This window comes from Oncorhynchus gorbuscha, linkage group LG04, assembly GCF_021184085.1.
Source record: "Oncorhynchus gorbuscha isolate QuinsamMale2020 ecotype Even-year linkage group LG04, OgorEven_v1.0, whole genome shotgun sequence".
In the NCBI taxonomy this organism is placed as follows: domain Eukaryota; kingdom Metazoa; phylum Chordata; class Actinopteri; order Salmoniformes; family Salmonidae; genus Oncorhynchus; species Oncorhynchus gorbuscha.
The window spans coordinates 51549366-51571298 of NC_060176.1; the positions used below are offsets into that span (position 1 = coordinate 51549366).

General features: G+C 44.6%; 1 protein-coding gene across 3 annotated transcripts; it reads right to left on the reverse strand.

The window, feature by feature from the left end:
- Positions 1-98: 98 nt before the first annotated feature.
- Positions 99-19804, reverse strand: LOC124034239 (leucyl/cystinyl aminopeptidase). Of its 3 annotated transcripts, none has more exons than XM_046347139.1 (22): positions 19672-19804; positions 14835-14929; positions 14506-14708; positions 14241-14352; positions 13536-13793; positions 13109-13299; positions 12790-12928; positions 12363-12497; positions 12115-12235; positions 11715-11866; positions 11414-11527; positions 11179-11316; positions 10938-11069; positions 8871-9031; positions 8688-8776; positions 8316-8499; positions 7023-7179; positions 6742-6926; positions 6225-6386; positions 4565-4705; positions 4302-4383; positions 99-4207 (listed from the first exon to the last, which is right to left on the reverse strand). In XM_046347139.1, the coding sequence occupies exons 1-22, from the start codon at positions 19730-19732 to the stop codon at positions 4076-4078; spliced, it is 3144 nt and encodes a 1047-aa protein (XP_046203095.1). In that variant the 5' UTR covers positions 19733-19804; the 3' UTR covers positions 99-4075. The 3 variants fall into 3 exon arrangements, with proteins under 3 accessions (XP_046203095.1, XP_046203094.1, XP_046203096.1); XM_046347138.1 differs by having other exon boundaries at positions 10929-11069; XM_046347140.1 differs by having other exon boundaries at positions 10929-11069; positions 19372-19794.
- Positions 19805-21933: the final 2129 nt, after the last annotated feature.

A 21933-nucleotide genomic window follows, 5' to 3' on the forward strand; every position in this document is an offset into this window, starting at 1 on the left:
CCTAACAACTCTGTAGTCTACATTACATTCCTAACTGTATCACATTTGGATAAATCCCAAGCTAACACTTGACCCGCTGAACACAAAATACAGAGCAATGAAAGTCCAGAAAACAATTTTATTCATGTATATATATTTTTTCATGGCATGAAGAGCCTTACATTTTTCACCATCATTCAACCCCAGTGCAAAAAAAGTTTTAAATGATGAGCAACAACCTCAAGGTGAGCTTGGCATAGGAATACACTAACATAGCATCATGCCACCTCCATCTGGGTCTTCATACACTTCACCTAAACCGTCTGTCATAAGGCATTATAACACTGTCGTAAGACTGACATAGAAAACAAGCAGTCATTATGTAGGCTTTGGCTAATTAACTTGATATAAAATCTAACAAACCTAAATAATAGTTTGAGTTATGGTAGTGGAAAAGGCCATTTTCATGAGATTGCATCAGCTGTAATGATGACTGGTTATATAACATGCCATCTTTGTGGCAGTGTTAGGTAGGCTTTATGCCAGTAGGTTGAGTGAAGAGTTAACAGTTACTAACACATCTCCCTGAGCTCTGAGGTACAGTACAGGCTGTTTTCTGGTGAGTGAGTGAATGATTAACATCTAAAAATCAACAATATCATTCACAATTCTGTACCAAAGCTACCATATTTGATTTCATAGTGCTATCAATTGGCTCATTCATCCCCCCTCTCCCCTGTAACTATTCCTCAGGTCCCTGCTGTAAATGAGAACGTGTTCTCAGTCAACTTACCTGGTGAAATATGGGTTAAATAAAAAATAAATATCATAACCACCAATATGACCTGGTTTTTCCAATGTTTTCAACATGACATAATATTCAGAGTGAGACAGGGAAGTGAATCCTCCTTCAGAAATGAGCCAGTACCAACAAGAGACATACAGACATCTGAGGCTTTAGATTAGAAGAGGAGCTAGCTAGACACTCAGTCATTGGTCATGCTGTTTTGTAATAGAAGAGTTCCTTCGGGACATTCAGTGGTTGACCAGTGCTGCTGTAGCAGAGAGGAGGTAGCATGAAGATGCCCCTAAACACAGATCCAGGGTCTTCATTGGCTTTGGTGGTGGTAACTGGCCCTAGATCTGTTCCTACAGGGAACTCTAACAGAGCCAGCCGGGAGGCTGAAACAATTACGTCAACAACAAGGCTACCATACAGAACTGAATACCATAAACCTCACACACAGCGAGACAACGTAACCTAGCCCTGACTGAGCCAGGCTAACCAATCACAGAACTTAAACTGGTGAAATTACTTTCTGATTATCCACACTTTGTTGGACTACAGACACGGCATAGAAAACGACTCTATCCAGCTCTACAGACAACACTGTCGGGTCCCTCACTGTCAAGTCCTTTAATGGAAAAGACAGAGACATAATCAGGCGACCCTGTATATTAACCACAACATTCACCCTGCCATTTTCCAACATGAGGCATTGAAGTGAGCCAACATTATAAATCAGTATACGTCATTGTTTAGTAAAAACAAAACCATTTGATCGGGACTCTTATGTCTACGTGGTATCACACTGTACACACTATATACACACACACACACACACAACAGAAACCAAACTTAAAACAACATGTGAGAGATCTGCTCACACAAAATAGGACAAGCAAAAAGCAAGGTAGAGATAGGAGTAATAATAATAATTACATCTTTACAAGCATTGTGAGTGAAATATTCTGTACACAGATCGCCTCATATGCAAAGGAAAAGTAGAAAAGCGGTTTTGGGACCAGATCAACAATGGACTAATGAAATAAATACCAAAAGATCAATCTTGGGTGGAGTTTTCCTTTAACTGTCAAAATGTAACAAATAGAGTTACATCAACAGAAGAAGTGCTCACAGGGAGTGCTGGGGGGGGAGATGCTTCAAGATTCATCAAACAACGTTTCAGCAACGTTCCCACTATCCAACCAATACTTCTTGAGGTCTAAATAAAACACCTAGTGGTGGAAATGTGGCACAGTAGAACTTTGGGAGCATCTAAACAGTGAGAAGGTATTTTCATGTTCCTTCACCATGTTACTGGTAGCCGTACATGTTCTGGCTGAAGCCTGGGTAGTATTGTGTATCAGCTCTGTAGCCCAACTCTGGCCTTCAGACATTCTCCCATCTCCCCCACTGTTCACAGTCAGTAGGACAGTCATGAGGAGGTTGGTGTCAGGGCAAGGGCCTGAGAGAGCAGTTAGTCACTGCACCATGAGTTTCACAGGTGACCCATACTGATGACACGTGGCCAGCGTTGATGACACACAGCATGTTCTCTTCCTGTATTCCCTTTCCTTATTTCTCAGGTGGCTGCTACACATACACTATGTGGTGGCGGAAGGGGCGAGTTACCTCCATACAATGTGAAGTACGTCGAGTTTGAAAGAGAGACGGGCTGCTGTATCCAGGCATGGTGTCGTGGTGAAAGCTGTAGGGGAAGTTTGCTCGACAGCATAGAGAGGAATTTGAGTTCACCCTGAGCTAAATAAACTCAAAGGACAAGCCTAAAAATAACACCATGTTCCCTATACAGTAAAGTGCACTACTTCTGATCATTGCGAAAAGTAGGGATGGGCCTTTTAAATTACTTTACTATTCAAGTAATATATCATGATACTTTTTCGGATATCCGGATATTGACTGCCGACCAATCAGAATGAGGAAAATGCACATGGCAGAGGTAAACAGCAGACATGCTGCTTTCCTCCAGGAGGTTGGCTAACAGCAAGTCTGATTTTCACCAAGATGGAACCGATTCTGTCACAAAAAGGTTTTCTGGCGAGTGTTTTTCAATGATCTGTCAGGTATTGTGAAAACTCAGTAAGATGAGTCCCTGTAAATCGCTATTTGAAATGGGAAAATTAGCATGCCGATGTCAGGGCAGCCTGGAGGCCTAAAATGTGCAGCAGTAGCGCAACACACCGTTATAAAAACTAGCTACTTTCAAAATGTTGTTTTATTAAATTAAGAATTTCATATGTCATGGTATAGGTAACTGCCAACACAAAGGAAACACTTGAGTAAATGAGGGATTCAAAGTATATTAAAAAGCAGGTGTGGTTCCTGGGTTAATTAAGCATTTAACATCCCATCATGCTTAGGGTCATGTATAAAAATGCCCAGTTGCACATTATTTTGGCTACCATGGCTAAAAGAGATCTGTTACTGTGAAAGAGGGGTGTCAAAGGAGCATAGGGGGTTTAAAGAGTGTGGGTGGGTGGATCAGTCACCCGTTCTTGAACACTTATGGGAGATTCTGGAGCGTTGCATGAGGAGTGTTTTCCACCACCATCAACAAAACCCCAAATTATAGAATTTCTCACAGACGAATGGTGTCGCTTCCCTCCAATAGAGTTCCAGACACTTGTATAATCTACGCCAAAGCGCATTGAAGCCGTTCTGGCGTCCCAACGCCCTATTAAGACACTATGTTGGTGTGTACTTTATTTTGGCAGTTATTTATCCTTGTAGGTAAAAATGTATAAAAAAAAAGTATAATTGTCCTCCCCGATCTGTCTTTACACCCAATATTTCAGATAGCACTGGTCCGATTGATGAAACTTGGGTGAATAATGCGTATTGCCATAGAGATACGGCATTTACAAAATTACAGTTATGGCCAGTTGGTGGCGCTATAACAAGATTGAAAATGCAAACTATGAAAGGTCACGCCCCTCACCCGTTTGACCTAATGTCATGACATTCGGTACAGAGGTTCCTCTCCTCACAAAGACAATAAGACCCGCCATGATGGATTTTCTGCCATTTAGATTTCTGCATAATTTGTGGGGGACAACATGTTTACTGTTGCCTTGCTTAGTTTAGACAAAGCTTTTTCCATTGAAAAAAAAAAAAAAGCTTCTAATTTTGATTCTTCCAAAAATGAACACTCAAGTCTGTCCGTATATATCCGGATATTCGATTAACTGTGCCCACCCCTAGCAAAAAGTAGTTTTAAAAAGTAGGAACAATAAGGGGAATATGAGGTCCCCAGAGCGGGTTGTCGGGGTCTACAGTTGCCCAGCGGCCATGTTAGAGCCAGTCTCTAAGTGTTGCGAGGTTCCTGTCCATCCAGTGCTGGTTCAGTCTGATGGTCTCTAAAGCCTCCTGGACGCTACGCATCCGAGAGCCCCTTTCCTTCAGACTGGAGAAGAAACCCTGGACCTACACAGACAAGAGTTGACATGAGAGAAGAGGACTCTACGCATCTGATACACAGACATGATATAGTCAGCATGGTTCTGAGGTGTCAGCTCACTTCCTCCAGGTGTGTCTGAGTAGAGAACTGGGAGGTGGTGGACTTGACGATGCTCTGGATGGAATAGGACCCCACTGGAAACCTACAAACACACACACACACACACACAGCCAATTAAAAACAGGCCATATTTTCACATCATGCAATCAAAACAGGGCCATAGATTCTAATTGGGAAACTGTATTGTTTATGTGTCCATTTCTGTATGTTGACGGTGTTAGTATGTAAATGTATAATTGATCTTCTTCTTTAGGGGCACTCACTTATCTATGATCCTGTCCCAGCTCTCTTTGACAAAGTCCCAGACGAACAAGTGGCCAGCGAAGCCGTCGCTCACAGTGCTGATGACCAGTGGCAGCTCCTGGGTGTGGATAATCCCTCCCTCGAGCACCGTACTCAGAATCCTGAAGGAGGATGTGTTTAGAGTGTTGCAGAGACACACACCACAGGCCGCTACAAAACATATCTGGGAACAGCTTAATTACAACTGTGACTCTCCGCACAACCTCTGGGTAGAGGTTAAGTTGGCCAGTTAATTGTCTGTATATTGATTGATTAAGTACCATGGACTAGAAGGCCTTCACTGGTCCAAAAAGCTGGACCCGTTCTGAAATGGACCTGGGGAATTCCAGTCCAGACCCAATATATATGTATATATGAATATATTTTTTTAAATATACAGACCCGTTCCCGAACGGACCAGAGGACAACTAGATCGGTTCCGTTTAGACCTCGTCGGATCATGACCCAACCCGAGTGAGGGAAGCAGCAGAAAAATCCAATTTTAAGCTACTTTACTAACCCAGAGCTGATTAAGCACATTGGCGAGGAGGGAGAGAGAGGTGACGATCTAGCAGGGGCCGTGCTGTGCGGGTGACACAGGGTACAGGGAGGGAGAGAGAGGTGACGATCTAGCAGGGGCCGTGCTGTGCGGGTGACACAGGGTACAGGGAGGGAGAGAGAGGTGACGATCTAGCAGGGGCCGTGCTGTGCGGGTGACACAGGGTACAGGGAGGGAGAGAGAGGTGATGATCTAGCAGGGGCCGTGCTGTGACACAGGGTGACACAGGGGGCCGTACAGGGAGGGAGGGAGGGAGAGGTGACGATCTAGCAGGGGCCGTGCTGTGCGGGTGACACAGGGTACAGGGAGGGAGAGAGAGGTGACGATCTAGCAGGGGCCGTGCTGTGCGGGTGACACAGGGTACAGGGAGGGAGAGAGAGGTGACGATCTAGCAGGGGCCGTGCTGTGCGGGTGACACAGGGTACAGGGAGGGAGAGAGAGGTGACGATCTAGCAGGGGCCGTGCTGTGCGGGTGACACAGGGTACAGGGAGGGAGAGAGAGGTGACGATCTAGCAGGGGCCGTGCTGTGCGGGTGACACAGGGTACAGGGAGGGAGAGAGAGGTGACGATCTAGCAGGGGCCGTGCTGTGCGGGTGACACAGGGTACAGGGAGGGAGAGAGAGGTGACGATCTAGCAGGGGCCGTGCTGTGCGGGTGACACAGGGTACAGGGAGGGAGAGAGAGACCGCAACCAAACAAGCCGACTCGCACTATAGTAGACTAAAAGCTGCCATACTGTAGCTAAGTTATTTATCATCCAATATGATTACATAGTACCCGTCTTGACTGCATCAAACCAGGAGAACCTGGTTATAACTACCCATCTAGGCTAATTGAAGCTACATGCGCTTTCTCATCCTACAGTTACAAACAACTCCATTCAGAATATAAAGTAGCAGCCTACCTGTTGGCTCTTGATTGTTGTAGCTCATCCTTCTCCTTTAACTTTCCATTCCATCATTGATAAGATATCTCCTAACCTTTTCCCCATACGGAGACTATGACTGTAGCCTATTGATCCGTGAAGACCTCTACCATGTACCCCCCACCCACCCACCCACCCACCCGCGGTCTCCCTCACCATACGATGCGTCGTGGGTCCTGTGTGGAAGCGAGGGCCTGCAGTATCTTGCGTTTCTCCGAGTCGTAAGTGGTGAGTCTGTAGGTGTCCAGCAGAGACAGCCAACCAGAGTCAGACTGGGCTGCTACAGAAAACACCACTCGCTGAAGATCACCTGGGATGCTGGAAGAGACAACACATCACTACATTACCACAAGATCACTATAGAACAGGTCACTATAGAACACATCACTAGCTTTACTCATTTCTGATGAAGACAATGGCAGCCAAAATATCTAATAGTACATTTTTTTTAACAAGCAAGCCTGTCTTCATTGTTTATATCCATAAAGGGGCAATATACGATAAATACATATGTTTTGGACCTTTTACATTCATGATATATAGCCATTGATTCTTGAAGAATATTATAAATGCCTCATGAGCTTAGTTCAACTGTTGCACCCCATCAGAACCCAAAATATAATCTTGTTTTACTACATCGTTTGAACAATTTTCATTCAGTCCATGTATGTACCGATCGGTTTGGTTGGAGTTGGTCCACTGTTCGTAGAGGGCCGTGGCCTGGTCAGTACAGTTCTGCCGTCCAAGACTACATGCCACCTCTAGAAGGGCTGACCTCCGCTCCTGACTGGAGACGCTCTCCTCCACTCCCCAGTCCTGACTGTCCATCAGAGGGCCAAAATGACCCAAGATGTACGCCTTACACACATTACAAAGAGAACGTTAGCACAGTCAGTTTGTCCCAAATGGTGGGACTAGGCCCCCGAACAAGGTACCTGACAATCTAGTGTGTACCTTCATGCGGGCCACCAGTCTTAGCTCCGGTCTCTTGTCCAGTAGTCTGTAGACAGAGCTGAGCTGTGATAGGGCCTCTGTCAGAGGAGCAGTCTCAGTCTCATTGGTAGTATAGTCCAACAGGCTGAGAACCTGACGGAAGGACACACGACCCAGCCTGATGAGCGGGAGAGAAAGAAATGAATAGATATGAATCAATTTAGTCTATTTGTGTCCATTGTCTGTTCAGTTGAGCATCCAAAACATCTACCATATAGACTTGTTCAGGTACAAGTCCAGGCAGAGTATAAAGAAAGGCCTCCAATTCATCCATTTCTTAACTATTTACCAGGTAGGTTGACTGAGAACACATTTCTTTTTTTACAGCAACGACCACAAGTCTGAAAAAAATGAAATCCAATCCTTCTGAGAGATAACATCTAGCGAGTATTTCCCTCCATTGAGTGGACCATGCCACAGTAGAAACACACACCAATACCCTACTCAACAAATTGGATGCAGTCTATCACAGTGCAATCCCGTTTTGTCACCAAAGCCCCATATACTACCCACCATTGCGACCTGTACGCTCTCGTTGGCTGGCCCTCGCTTCATACTCGTCGCCAAACCCACTGGCTCCATGTCATCTACAAGACCCTGCTAGGTAAAGTCCCCCCTTATCTCAGCTCGCTGGTCACCATAGCATCTCCCACCTGTAGCACACAATCCAGCAGGTATATATCTCTAGTCACCCCCAAAACCAATTCTTTCTTTGGCCGCCTCTCCTTCCAGTTCTCTGCTGCCAATGACTGGAACGAACTACAAAAATCTCTCAAACTGGAAACACTTATCTCCCTCACTAGCTTTAAGCACCAACTGTCAGAGCATCTTACAGATTACTGCACCTGTACATAGCCCACCTATAATTTAGCCCAAACAACTACCTCTTTCCCAACTGTATTTAATTCATTTATTTATTTTGCTCCTTTGCACCCCATTATTTTTATTTCTACTTTGCACATTCTTCCATTGCAAAACTACCATTCCAGTGTTTTACTTGCTATATTGTATTTACTTTGCCACCATGGCCTTTTTGCCTTTACCTCCCTTCTCACCTCATTTGCTCACATTGTATATAGACTTGTTTATACTGTATTATTGACTGTATGTTTGTTTTACTCCATGTGTAACTCTGTCGTTGTATCTGTCGAACTGCTTTGCTTGATCTTGGCCAGGTCGCAATTGTAAATGAGAACTTGTTCTCAACTTGCCTACCTGGTTAAATAAAGGTTGAAAAAAAAAAAACACACTGACCTGGACAGGGAGAAGATGTTGTGTATGAGCGAAGCGCGGTCGTGGGGTGTGAGTGTGCTGACGTCAGTCTTTAGAGCGTCTATGAGAGCTGCCCAGCCCTCGTCTCCATAGTGAACTATATAGAAGCCCGTGTTCATGTAGTTCAACTTCAGCCACTTAACACTCTCTGACACCTTCAGAGTCGCTAAGAGGAAAAGACAGAACAATGCACTCAGACACATGAACATGCTCTTACCTCAGAGCATACAACCAGCAGGCCAAACATCACTAAGTACTATACAAGCCTGACACATGAACTAGACAATGCGTAACATTAAGTCAAACTAAATGACAGCTACCCAGCTCAATGTACAGAAGTTGAATGTGTTATACCTGTCTTATTCCTCAGAGTGAACATCTGTCTGCAGGAAGGGGCGGAGCTACAGCTGTCATTCACGTATGTCACAGGGATGTGCCACAGGCTGAGGAAAAAAACAACAAAAAACAGGTCGGTTGGTTGGTTGGTTGGTTGTGTGTGTGTGTGTGTGAGAGCATATGTGTGTGCATGCATCTCACCTGGAGGTGTGTGTGGTGTTGTCTGTGGAGAGCAGGAAGTGTTCCTGTGTGAGGGTCACCTCACCACCCTTGCGGCTGACGGTAACCAATGGGAAGCCTTTCTGCAGTGTCCATGTTCTCATCATGTCTGACACACTCTCCTGCTGAGGAAGCACTTGGACCTGGCACATCCAGAAACAATAATCAATGATATATGTCCACTAATTAGGGCTAACACAATTTAATCAACTGGTCGATTGTTTGATCGATAGGCTGTTGGTTGAAGAACATTTTTTAGTCAAGCAGTGGCAAATACAGTATACATACAAGAGTATGTGGACACCACTTCAAATGAGTGGATTTGGCCATTTCAGCCAAACCCATTGATGACAGGTTTATAAAATTGAGCACACGGCCATGCAATCTCCATAGCAAAACATTGGCAGTAGAATGGCCTTACTGAAGAGTTTGGTGACTTTCAATGTGGCACCGTCACAGGATGCCACCTTTCCAACAAGTCAATTCATCAAATGTCTGCCCTGCTAGAGCTGCAACAGTCAACTGTAGTGCTACTGGTCTGTAGTCATTTATGCAGGTTACCTTGGTGTTCTTGGCACAGGGACTATTGCCAGTTGGTCAGCGCATGCTCTGAGTACACGTCCTGGTAATCTGTCTGGCCCTGCGGCCTTGTGAATGTGGACCAGTTTAAAGGTTTTACATCGGCTACGGAGAGCGTGATCACACAGTCATCCAGAACAGCTGGTGCGCTCCTGCATGCTTCAGTTTTGCTTGCCTCGAAGTGTGCATAGAAGTAATTTAGCTAGTCTGGAGGTTTGTCACTGGGCAGCTCACAGCTGTGCTTCCCTTTGTAGTCCGTAATAGTTTGCAAGCCCTGCCACATTCGACAAGCATCAGAGCCGGTGTAGTGGGATTGAGTCTTAGTCCTGTATTGACACTTTGCCAGTTTGATGGTTCGTCGGCAGGTATAGCGGGAATACTTATAAGCGTCTGGGTTAGAGTCCCGCTCCTTGAAAGCGGCAGCTCTAACCTTTAGCTCAGTGCGGATGTTGCCTGTATTCAATGGCTTCTGGTTGGGGTATGTACGTACGGTCACTGTGGACACGACATCATCGATGCACTTATTGATAAAGCCAGTGACTGATGTGGTGTACTCCTCAATGCCATCGGAAGAATCCTGGAACATATTGCAGCCTGTGCTAGCAACACAGTCCTGTAGCTTAGTATTTATACATCTGTATAGTATACATCTGACCACTTCCGCATTGAGTGAGTCACGACTACTTCCTGCTTTAGTTTTTGCTTGTAAGCAGGAATCAGGAGGATATGGTCAGATTTTATACAGTGTCGGAAGTTTGCTAGCACGAGCATCGGGGCCAGACCAAGTTAATAGCTGACAATGTTTCAAGTTACTTGTAGACAGGCCATACGTAGCCAATGTGATTCTTAGATACTTATCAGGATATTTTCTACCTGCGGGCTGCAATGTTTTTATTTGTTGGTTTTATGTTGGGTATTTTTATATATTGGCAATGGCAATAGATGTTACTTTTACATTATATGAAAATTATAACTGGCACGCAGATCAGTAGAAATGGTACGATAACTTAGCACTCCAAACGGAAAAGGTTGCCGACGGCTGGTGTAGCCTATTACCGGCAACTTCAGGAGCGTAACGGTGATTTGTGTCTCTTCATTTTTAAATCACAGTGTTTAAAGCATCAGACAAGCTCAGTAGCCTAGATGCAGTAGATTGTATTCAAACATATGGAAAAATACACGTTTCATCTTTTCCTCGGGTCGACCAATCTTTTGTTGTTGTTGTAAGGGGCAGCCCTACTACTTATATTACTAGTTGTCACATTGAGCCAGAGAGAGCTGGAGAATCATCCCCATCAGTAGTACTAACACAATAGACAAGACATCTCCACACACAATACGCATGCAGGGTGATGGTGTGAAAGGGGGAAGGGTACTACACCAGATTTTGCAGACACAAAATAAGGAACCTGTGAAAATAACTAAAAATCAGGAAACATAGACAGGGTTTCACAGACAGACCACTGCTACCCGTGTGATGCAGTTCCAGAGGTCGTCAGTAACAGTGTTAGATCCTCTGTATTGACGCAGGTACTCGAGGAGACCCTTCCTGAACTGGCCGTCTGGCAGGGTGGAGTTCAACATCAGCAGGAGGGACGCACCCTAGAAACAAACAAACACACACATCACTGCTGTGACCATAGGACTCGATATCATTCACTATACTAATCAATTAAGTTGTAAGTAAAGGCGAATAATGTAATTGAAGTACCTTCTCATAGGTGACCGAGTCAAACATCTCAGACACCTGTTCAGGTGTGTTCACCTGGGCCGACACTGAGACTGGGTGGGAGGAGTTCAGAGAATCTTTGGCCATCGCCTTGAACCGCTCCTCCAGGAACACATTGCCCTGGAGACGGAAGAGAGGTCATTCTACCGCAGCCATCTTAATCTACATTGACCCCTTGCACAGCACTTACACGCACGCGTGACGTGGTACTACTTACTAGGTACAGCTGTGGGAACTCTGTCATTAGAGATGCGTACTGCCAGTAGGTGGCGAAGCCCTCGCTGAGCCACAGGTCATTCCACCAGCGCATCGTCACCAGGTTCCCAAACCACTGACACATGGCGGCATTAGAAGAGTGTTACGGCAGCTTTATAACAGTATCATAAGAGCATTAGACACTGATAAAGCAACTGCATAATAACAGCAGCGCTTCTTAACCAAACGTCAACACAGCAATAAGACTGCCGACGTACACACACACACACGCGTTCCCCATCGCCGCGTAATCGTCTACACACCTGGTGAGCGAGTTCGTGGGCTACGACGTTAGCGATTAGTTGTTTGTCGAGAAGAGAGGACTGGTTTTGTACCAAAAGGCTGGTCTCTCTAAAGGTGATCAGACCCCAGTTCTCCATCGCTCCCGCCAGGAAGTCTGGGATAGCAACCAGGTCTGGGAAGAAAGAAAGGAGCGGAGAGAAGAGAGCGAGATACAGAAACATGGAGGGGTCAATACCAATGTGTATTTTGTATCACATTATTCAAGACACTTTCCCCTCACATTGTTTTTATTCATCTTTTGGCCTTCATTTTTATTGAACCTTTATTTAACTACTACATGTAAAAGGTGTTCATCAGTTGAGCTAATTGTGTGAGGGCAGAGTGTGTGTGTGTGTGTGTGTTTTCTGTCTCTCCTCTCACCCAGTTTCCTCAGAGGGTAGTCGATGTCAAATACGGTATTGTAGAACTGCAGCAACCTGGACGCGGTGTCCAGAGCATATTTTGTGTGTTCCTTCTTCTCTGGCACAGAGTACACAGACACCTGCAACACACACACCATACACATGGAATAAACACAATAGAACCAAAGTTGTGTAGGGGTAGGCACAGAGTAGACAGAGTTGCATTCTAGTGTGTTGCAGGCCATAGGACAGGGACTCTGTACGTACCAGTGTATTGGACACATTTCTAGTGATGCTGGTGAAGTTGGCTACAATGAAGGCCACCAGGTAGGTGCTCATATTAACACTAGTCTGCTCAAACTCATCCTCCAGCATGCCGCTGGGTAACGTAGTCGTCTTAGCCTGGGAAACACAACACAGTTAGATTACATCTATATTTTAGCAAACGCTCTTATCCAGATTGACTTACAGTAGTTAGTGCATAGTTTCATTAACAGATGGTTTACACACTGGCATTCTTCATGTGAAGCGTCTCCAATAATCATTTGATGTAAATATACATTACAAAATGTGTTGACAACTTAAAAATACACAGGTGCACGCAAACTCACACACACACACACACACACACACACACACACACACACACACACACACACACACACACACACACACACACACACACACAGTGTACCTTGGGCATGTTGGACAGAGCGATGTATTCAGGTTCTCTGGTGATCCTGACGAGGAAAGTGGCTTTAAAGGCCGGCTCGTCAAAACAGGGGAAGGCCTTTCTGGCTGCCTGGGGCTCAAACTGGGTGGCAGCTAGGACCCTGAGGGTTGAATAGAATCACTCAGTCACAGAGAGCAAGGACTAGGCTTGAAGTTTACTAAAGGTCAACATACACTCAAGTTTTCACACTTAAAGAATGTATCTCACTGCATTCACACCGAGTTATGTTGTTATTTTTAGGACAAACTTGAGTAAATAGTCTTTAGAGTGTTTTGCATACCTCTTGGCTCCAGTCTTGTCATTGTAGGAGCTGTTATAGAAGCCGTCGTAGGTGTGTGAAAGGATGGCTGTGTAGTCCAATGTTAACACACACACCTGGCCTTCCTTCAGATCCCCTGGGAAGCTGACAGCTATCTGCTGCCATGGTTTATACTCCAACACCTTCACCTCAAAACTCTTACCCTCTCCAACCTGGAAGGGTTACAGTAAAAACAGTATTTAACAAGGTGAAACAATCTAACTAGGTAAAAACATTTAGCTTAATGATGTTTCCCTTGCTAAGTAATACATCATTTATCTCCACAGGGAAAGCAACTCTTACTCTTTTCACATTGCAAGTAAGGAAGTTACATAAGAACAATAACAGTTACGTTTTCAAATAATATTACCATTTCCGATTAAATAGTCAATGTTCGTAGCATTGTTACCTGAAAGGTTGCCTTGATGATATTGATCTCGGAGCTGTGCAAAACGACACGCTTGGTGTTGTGTTGTATAATCATGTTGATGATGGTGCGGCCGGTGAAGGTCATGGAAGTCAGGTTAGGGGTCAGGGAGAGGTCGTAGTTTACAGGTCGTACACTGGCTGGGAGGCGGAGCTCATTCCAAGGAAACAGCTCCCCATTGGTGCTTTTTGGATAGACCAGCTCCATAGGAGTGGAGGAGTTTGCCTTAGGACAGCCAGTCTGGGGAGAGAGGATCAACACGGTGAACACACACACCACCCCGTAGCTGTGGAGGCCGATGCAGTAACCACAAACGCAAGCACGCACACATAAACGCAAGGGGGCACACACAAACGCAAGGAGGCACACACAAACGCAAGGGGGCACACACAAACGCAAGGGGCACACACAAACGCAAGGGGCACACACAAACGCAGGCACACACAAACGCAAGGAGGCACACACAAACGCAAGGAGGCACACACAAACGCAAGGAGGCACACACAAACGCAAGGAGGCACACACAAACGCAAGGAGGCACACACAAACGCAAGGAGGCACACACAAACGCAGGCACGCACACACAAACGCAAGGGGGCACACACAAACGCAAGGGGGCACACACAAACGCAAGGGGGCACACACAAACGCAAGGGGGCACACACAAACGCAAGGGGGCACACATACCTTAGTGAAGGTACAGCCAGGCAGGAAATAGAGAACCATCACCATGGACGTGACCAGTACCAAGATGAACACGCCCACCACCAGCATACGGGCAGAGGGGCGGGAACATGACCTGGCCAAAAAACAACAAATAAAACGATTTAATAATCTATAAATATAATATCCATCTTTAGTATTGCTTCTTTCATTGTTTCTATTTTACTGTAAAGTGCCTGTCATATTTAAATGCACTTTAAACCAAGTTTATTTCGACTTGAAAAGTAACCTGGGTGGAGCCTGTCTGATGTAAGGGGAGGCGCTAGGACTGCGGGTGGAGCTTCTGTTCATGAAGGACATGCCCAGTAGACGGGCTGACGACTCATAGTCCTCCTCCTCATCGTCCAGGTCGTTCTCTCCCAGACCTCGCACCAGCAGACGGGAGCTACGGGGCTCGTACACCACCTCATCTGGGTCCAACGCCGGGAACTCCTGGAGGAGGAGAAAGAAGAGAGAGAAAATAAAAAGGCAAGATATAAAAATCAAACAGTTGGAAGAAAAAAAGGGAATAGTGATGAGGGGAGGGGTTAATGTCAGTGTTGTATAGTATATAATTACCGGGAAGGCTGTAGAGTCTTTGGCCAGGTCCACTACGTCAGGTTCCTCCTCAAACATACTGTTCTCTATCATGTTCCTGGGCAGGGACGCTCGCTCTGGTTACACATACAAGCAAACAAAAGGTTAATATATATATATATATACATATACACATACATACACACACACACACACACACACACACACACAATAAAATGTGCATGTGTGCGTGGAGCTCCCTTTCATTTGATTCTCCCCAGTATCTTCTCAGGAAAACAGAGAAATGGTCAACTATTTCATTCAATAACAACAATTACAACAGTAGTCGAACTGTAAAAAAATGTCCCGTTGTGCCTCTTTGTAAAGGGTCCCATTTTTCTCCTGTAATAAAACCGTGCAGAGGGACTGAGCCCCTATGTGTGTTCTGATTCAGTGGTGGGTGAATGCAGGGTAGGGTGCAAACAAAGCTCTCACACACACCCTGAAGTCCCAGTGCGTGTCAGTGAATAGTGGGTGTTGCGTGTAAGTGAACAGAGAGCCAGTATCATCATAACCGATGACACTATAAAAAAAGCCATCTCATACACCTAGTACGTTCTATTGCGCGTGTTCCATTGTGTGAGAACATGCACGCGTGTTGGTAGGGCCCAGCTGCCTAGACTGAGTGACTAGGAGAAGGCTAACTGAAGCCATCAGAGTTCATCCTATCCCTCCGTGCAGCAGATCTAGTCCTGATTCAGAAGTCCTGTGGTCTGCAGAGTATTCTGCTTCTATTAATAGGCCTTGATATGGAGCTGAATATTTATTTATTTTACCAGGTAAGTTGACTGAAAACACTTACTCATATACAGCAACAACCTGGGAAATAGTTACAGGTGGGAAGGGATCAATGAGCCAATTGGAAACTGGGAATGATTAGGTGGCCACAATGGTTTGAGGGCCAGATTGGGAATTTAGCCAGGACACCGGGGTGAAAACTCCTACGATAAGTGCCATGGGATCTTTAGTGACCACAGAGAGTCAGGACACCCGTTTAACGTCCCATCCGAAAAACAGAACCCTACACAGGGCAAATGTCCCCAATCACTGCCCTGGGGCATTGGGATATTGTTTTTAGACCAGAGGAAAGAGTGCCTCCTACCGGCCCTCCAACACCACTTCCAGCAGCATCTAGTCTCCCATCCAGGACCAACCCTGCTTAGCTTCAGAGGCTAGCCAGCAGTGGGATGCAGGGTGGTGTGCTGCTGGCACATATTTAATAATACCCCGATCAAAATAAGAACCATAGCAAAATTTTAGTCCATGTTAGAACTAGTATTGTGTGTCAAATGAGGCCCATTCTAAAAATGAGTGCAAAATGAGTGCACCTCAAATTGACACAGAAAGGTCTAATGTTATAGCTGAAGCAGCAACGAAACTGAAAGTGTCAGCAGCATCTCACCAGACTCTTCCTGTTTTCAAACAAACAGACACAGATCCACAGACAGTCTACAGACTTATACGTTTACCATATATGACTTAGCTAGGGCCACACAGACCTGAAGTTCAAGGCCATAGTGGTGCTGGGACTAGACTCACCCCAAGCAGAGCCCAGACCAGGTATACTTGGTGCCTCAGGGCAGATAAGGCCAGGCAAGAGGCCTTTCCTCTGGGCTGTGTTAGTGAAAACAACCTGTGTCAGCTGAACAAGGAATAATCTCCTGGCATTTCATTTCCATACTACTGCAGTCTGTGTCCAGGACAAGATTCACCCATCAGTTAGGCTTTCCATGTAGGCCTTTGGCATTCTGAATTGAAGTAGGCTAATGAAATAACATACAGTTGAAGTCAGAAGTTTACATTCACTTAGGTTGGAGTCATTAAAACTTGTTTTCAACCACTCCACAAATGTCTTAACAAACTATAGTTTTGGCAAGTTGGTTGGGACATCTACTTTGTGCATGACACAAGTCATTTTTCCAACAATTGTTTACAGACAGATTATTTAATTTATAATTCACTGTATCACAATTCCAGTGGGTCAGAAGTTCACATACACTAAGTTGACTGTGCCTTTAAACATTTTCTGGAAAATTCCAGATATGATGTCATGGCTTTAGAAGCTTCTGATAGGCTAATTGACATCATTTGGGTCAATTGAAGGTGTACCTGTGGATGTATTTCAAGGCCTACCTTAAAACTCAGTGTCTATGCTTGACATCATGGGAAAATCAAAAGAAATCAGCCAAGACCTCAGATAAAAATTGTAGACCTCAAGTCTGGTTCATCCTTGGGAGCAATTTACAAACGCCTAAAGGTACCACGTTCATCTTTACAAACAATAGTACGCAAGTATAAACTCCATGGGACCACGCAGCCGTCATGCCTCTCAGGAAGGAGACACGTTCTGTCTCCTAGAGATTAACGTACTTTGGTGCAAAAAGTGCAAATCAATCCCAGAAAGACAGAAAAGGACCTTGAAGATGCTGGAGGAAACAGGTACAAAAGTATCTATATCCACAGTAAAATGAGTCCTATATCAACATAACCTGAAAGGCCGCTCAGCAAGGAAGAAGCCACTGCTCCAAATCCACCATAAAAAAAAGCCAGACTACGGTTTGCAACTGCACATGAGAACAAAGATAGTACTTTTTTGGAGAAATGTCCTCTGGTCTGATGAAAAAAATATATAACTGTTTGGTTATAATGACCATTGTTATGTTTGGAGGAAAAAGGGGGAGGCTTGCAAGCCAAAGAACACCATCCCAACCATGAACCACAGGGGTGGCAGTATCATGTTGTGGGGGTGCTTTGCTGCAGGAGGGATTGGTGCACTTCACAAAATAGATGGCTTCATGAGGAGGGAAAATTACATGGATATATTGAAGCAACACCTCAAAACATCAGTCAGGAAGATAAAGCTTGGTCACAAATGGGTCTTCCAAATGGACAATGACCCCAAGCATACTTCCAAAGTTGTGGCAAAATGGCTTAACATTAACAAAGTTAAGGTATTGGAGTGGCCATCACAAAGCCCTGACCTCAATCCTATAGAGAATTTGTGGGCAGAACTGAAAACGTGTGCGAGCAAGGAGGCCTACAAACCTGACTCCGTTACACCAGCTCTGTCAGGAGGAATGGGCCAAAATTCACCCAACTTATTGTGGGAAGCTTGTGGAAGGCTCCCTGAAACATTTGACCCAAGTGAAACAATTTATAGGCAATGCTACCAAATACTAATTGAGTGTATGTAAACTAATGACCCACTGGGAATGTGATTAAATAATTCTCTCTATTATTCTGACATTTCACATTCTTAAAATAAAGTGGTGATCCTAACTGACCTAAGACATGGAATTTTTACTCCGATTAATTGTCAGTTATTGTGAAAAACTGAGTTTAAATGTATATGGCTAAGGTGTATGTAAACTTCGACTTCAACTGTACATGGAACACGTTTCAATTAGGCAAAAGCACTCAGAGAAATATAGCAGTGTCTGTCTATTGAGTAGCAGTGTTTCCATTGACTATTATGGATTGTATTGACCACCAGTATACGTGTCTGTGTGTTCCAATCTGAACAACCAGAAGCCCTTTATTTATTATTTGCGGTAATAAAGCTGTAGAGCCATAAAGCAGACAGCTTCGGCAGAAGGGGTAGTGCTACTGAACCTACAGCAAGAATCTGTGGGTCCTTATCAGATTGAGCACACACCCCACATAAGGAGCCCTATCAAAAGCAAAAGGCTTGACCAAGCAAACAGTTGAGTTAAAAGGACATTTTATGAGTCTTTAGAACATAAACAAACTACTGAACTAATGCAGCCTCCAGTTAAGACTGTAAATAACACTAACACAGCTTGGTCTAGCCTCTAAAACAAGAGGATTTAGCATATTCGAGCAGCAGAAAATGTAAACCAATCCGAGTTGGATTTCCTCACCTTCCTTGGTAGGGCAAAGTGTAGGCCAAGGCTGAACAATAAGAATAATGTCCCAATAAGCACAAAGAGAAGATGGGGTGTCAGTGCAATTGAGTTTTTCAATCCAACAGGTTTGCTCAGATTTTCCCCTCAGATAACAGTAGGAACTTGGCTGCCATAAGATGTACATTCCCTGCTCTTTAGATGGCTAATATGGAGCTAGCTAGCTAGCCTTTAAATGGGTTAGCTAAATAAATCCCTCTGGTGACAAGAGTCAAAAGTCAACCCTGACCTCAGCCCGAATGGAGAATGTGTTTGTGTCCCCAAGTGAATGTCACACTGACATATTGAGAACATAAGACACATTAGCTAAGAGACTCCCGGTTTATTCAGCCGAACCCGAATGTAGTTACAGTACGTACTCAAGGCCAGGCGTCTATCAGATAACACACCCATCATTATAAGTGCATATATTGCTGATTCGTCCGTTAGCCAGGGAGCAGTTTTGGCAATCAAGAGCCTGACATTTGTTGACTTGAAACATTCGGCTATCTAGCGAACCTTACTACAAGCTCAACTGATAGTTACTACAGAGAATGTGTCTGACTAGAAAGTCTAGGTAGCAGTTCGCTGGATACGCAAGCGTCGTCATTCCTTACCACTGTCAAATGGGTCCTCCATGACAAGATATCTGGACGAGCCGAACTGTCCTCACTTCACCAATAACAACACCCCGCTGGAGGACGAGGGAACCACTGCGGACCAAACTCCGCTACCAAAAAGACTGATGCTATCAGTAGCTTGTCAGATCAGGTGACTGTACAGCCGGGCTAAGTGGGCTAGCTAGCTTGGCTGCTAGCTAACTTCTGACACTAGAGAGCGGCCACAACTTTCCTCTCCATGCTTTAACGTTTTTGAATTATAGATACGAGTCACAATCGATGAAGTTAGTAGCTTACGGAATAAAATAATGAATATGGTCAATCGTCCAAACGATGGTCCAAACTGTTCGCCATGCATTTCAATGATAGCGTTCCATTCCCTTTCTCTCCGGGCAGTTATTGACAGATTTCTGTCATGTATTTACCGGAATTCTATTGGTCGGGGCTAAGAGTGGTGGCTCGAAGGTGAAAAAACCAATCCCTACCGCTTGCTGTGAAAACAAACTAGAATTTGGGAAATTCGTGTCAACGATATTTTATTGAACTGGATTTTCCATGTACTTTTTTTGTGATTCCATTATTAAATGTTGTGAACATCCTCTCATCATACACATATCGTTGTTAATTCTCAGGAAAAATCAAAAGTGTGGCTGGAATGGAGTACATGGAATGGTATCAAGCACATGGAAACCATGTGTTTGATGTGTTAAATACCATTCAAATTCCATTCCAGTCATTACTTTTGGCTCTCGAGTTGGTCTAAGCCTTAGACTCTAAGGGATGGCATCTCAGTGCTAGTGGTGTCACTACAGACCCTGGTTCGATCCCGGGCTGTATCACAACCGGCGGTGATCGGGAGTCCCATAGGGCGGAGCACAATTGGCCCAGCATCGGGGTAGGCCGTCAGTAGTTTGTTTATCTGTTCTAAAGGCTCTGTGCAATATTCACACTAGCAACTGCAGGGGACACTCCAGTTGGCCTACATTATGTGAGTCAGTTGAGATTATCCCACAACTCAACCCTATGTGCCTCTTTTTTTATTTTTTTACATTTCGTTTTAACTCACTCAACTGTTTGCTTGGTCAAGCCTGTGCTTGATAGGGCTCCTTATGTGGGGTGTGTGCTCAATCTGATAAGGACCAGCAGGTTCTTGCTGTAGGTTCAGTAGCACTACCCCTTCTGCTGAAGCTGTCTGCTTTATGGCCCTACAGCTTTATTACCGCAAATAAAGGGCTTCTGTCTGTTCAGATTGAAACACACACACTCTGGTGGATAATGCAAAACAATATGAGCCTGTCCTCCCCAATTAAGGTGCCGCCTGTGATTAAAAGACAGTTAGACCTCTGTGTTTGACCCTCCCTGTGGGTCGTCACCCCGCCTATTTCTACAATTTATCTTCTTAAAATGTGATTTTGAACCTAACCCTAACCACACTGCTAACGTTATGCCTAACCCTAACCTTAAATGAAGACCAAAAAGCTCATTTTAGTTTTCATTAATTTTACAATATAGCCCAGCATTTCCCAAACTCGGTCCTCGGGACCCTAAGGGGTGCTCTTTTTGGTTTTTGCAGTAACAGTACACAGCTGATTCAAATGATCAAAGCTTGATAATTTGTTGATTCTTTGAATTAGCTGTGTAGTGCTAGGGGCAAAAAGCTCAATTCTGCACCCCTTGGGGTCCCGAGGACAGAGTTTGGGGGGAGTTATTACACTGGCCTGTCTATCTCTCTCTCTTTCTCTCTCAATCACATGCACCCACACACACACACGCACACACACACTGTTCAGGAGGTCAGGAGTCACATGCAGTAAAATGATGTCCCCATGGCCCACAATCAGCATGTGACTGAGCTTTGGCTACTTATGTCCCTGTCTTTATCAATAGACAGTCAGTCGCCACAGACAGCTATTCAATATAGAGATGGATTCTTGACAGCACTTCAGAAACATTACATGGGTGTGCATCTGTATATGTGCAATAGCTAAGTAGTTCATTATGGGACAAAGGAGCCAAGGGAACAGAATCGTTGTTTGTGTGTGTGTGTGTGTGTGTGTGTGTGTGTGTGTGTGTGTGTGTGTGTGTGTGTGTGTGTGTGTGTGTGTGTGTGTGTGTGTGTGTGTGTGTGTGTGTGTGTGTGTGTGTGTGTGTGTGTGTGTGTGTGTGTGTGTGTGTGTTTTCAGGAAGTGGTTGTTTCAGTACTGTGAGAAAGTTGTACATTGCCATCAAAAAGTTCTCACACCCCATGACGAATAGATTAAAATGAGATTTTGTGTCACTCACCTACACACAATAGCCCATCACATCAAAGTGGAATTATGTTTTTAGAATTTTTTACAAGTTAATAAAAAATTAAAAGCTCAAATGTCTTGAGTATTCAACCCCTTTGTTATGGCAAGCCTAAATACGTTCAGGAGTAAAAACACATTATAAGTCATATTATAAATTGAACTGACTCACTCTGTGTGCAATAGTATTGTTTAACATTAGTTTTTGATGACTACCTCATTTCTGTACCCCACACACACCCCTTTGAGCATGTTGAAGTTATCAATTACA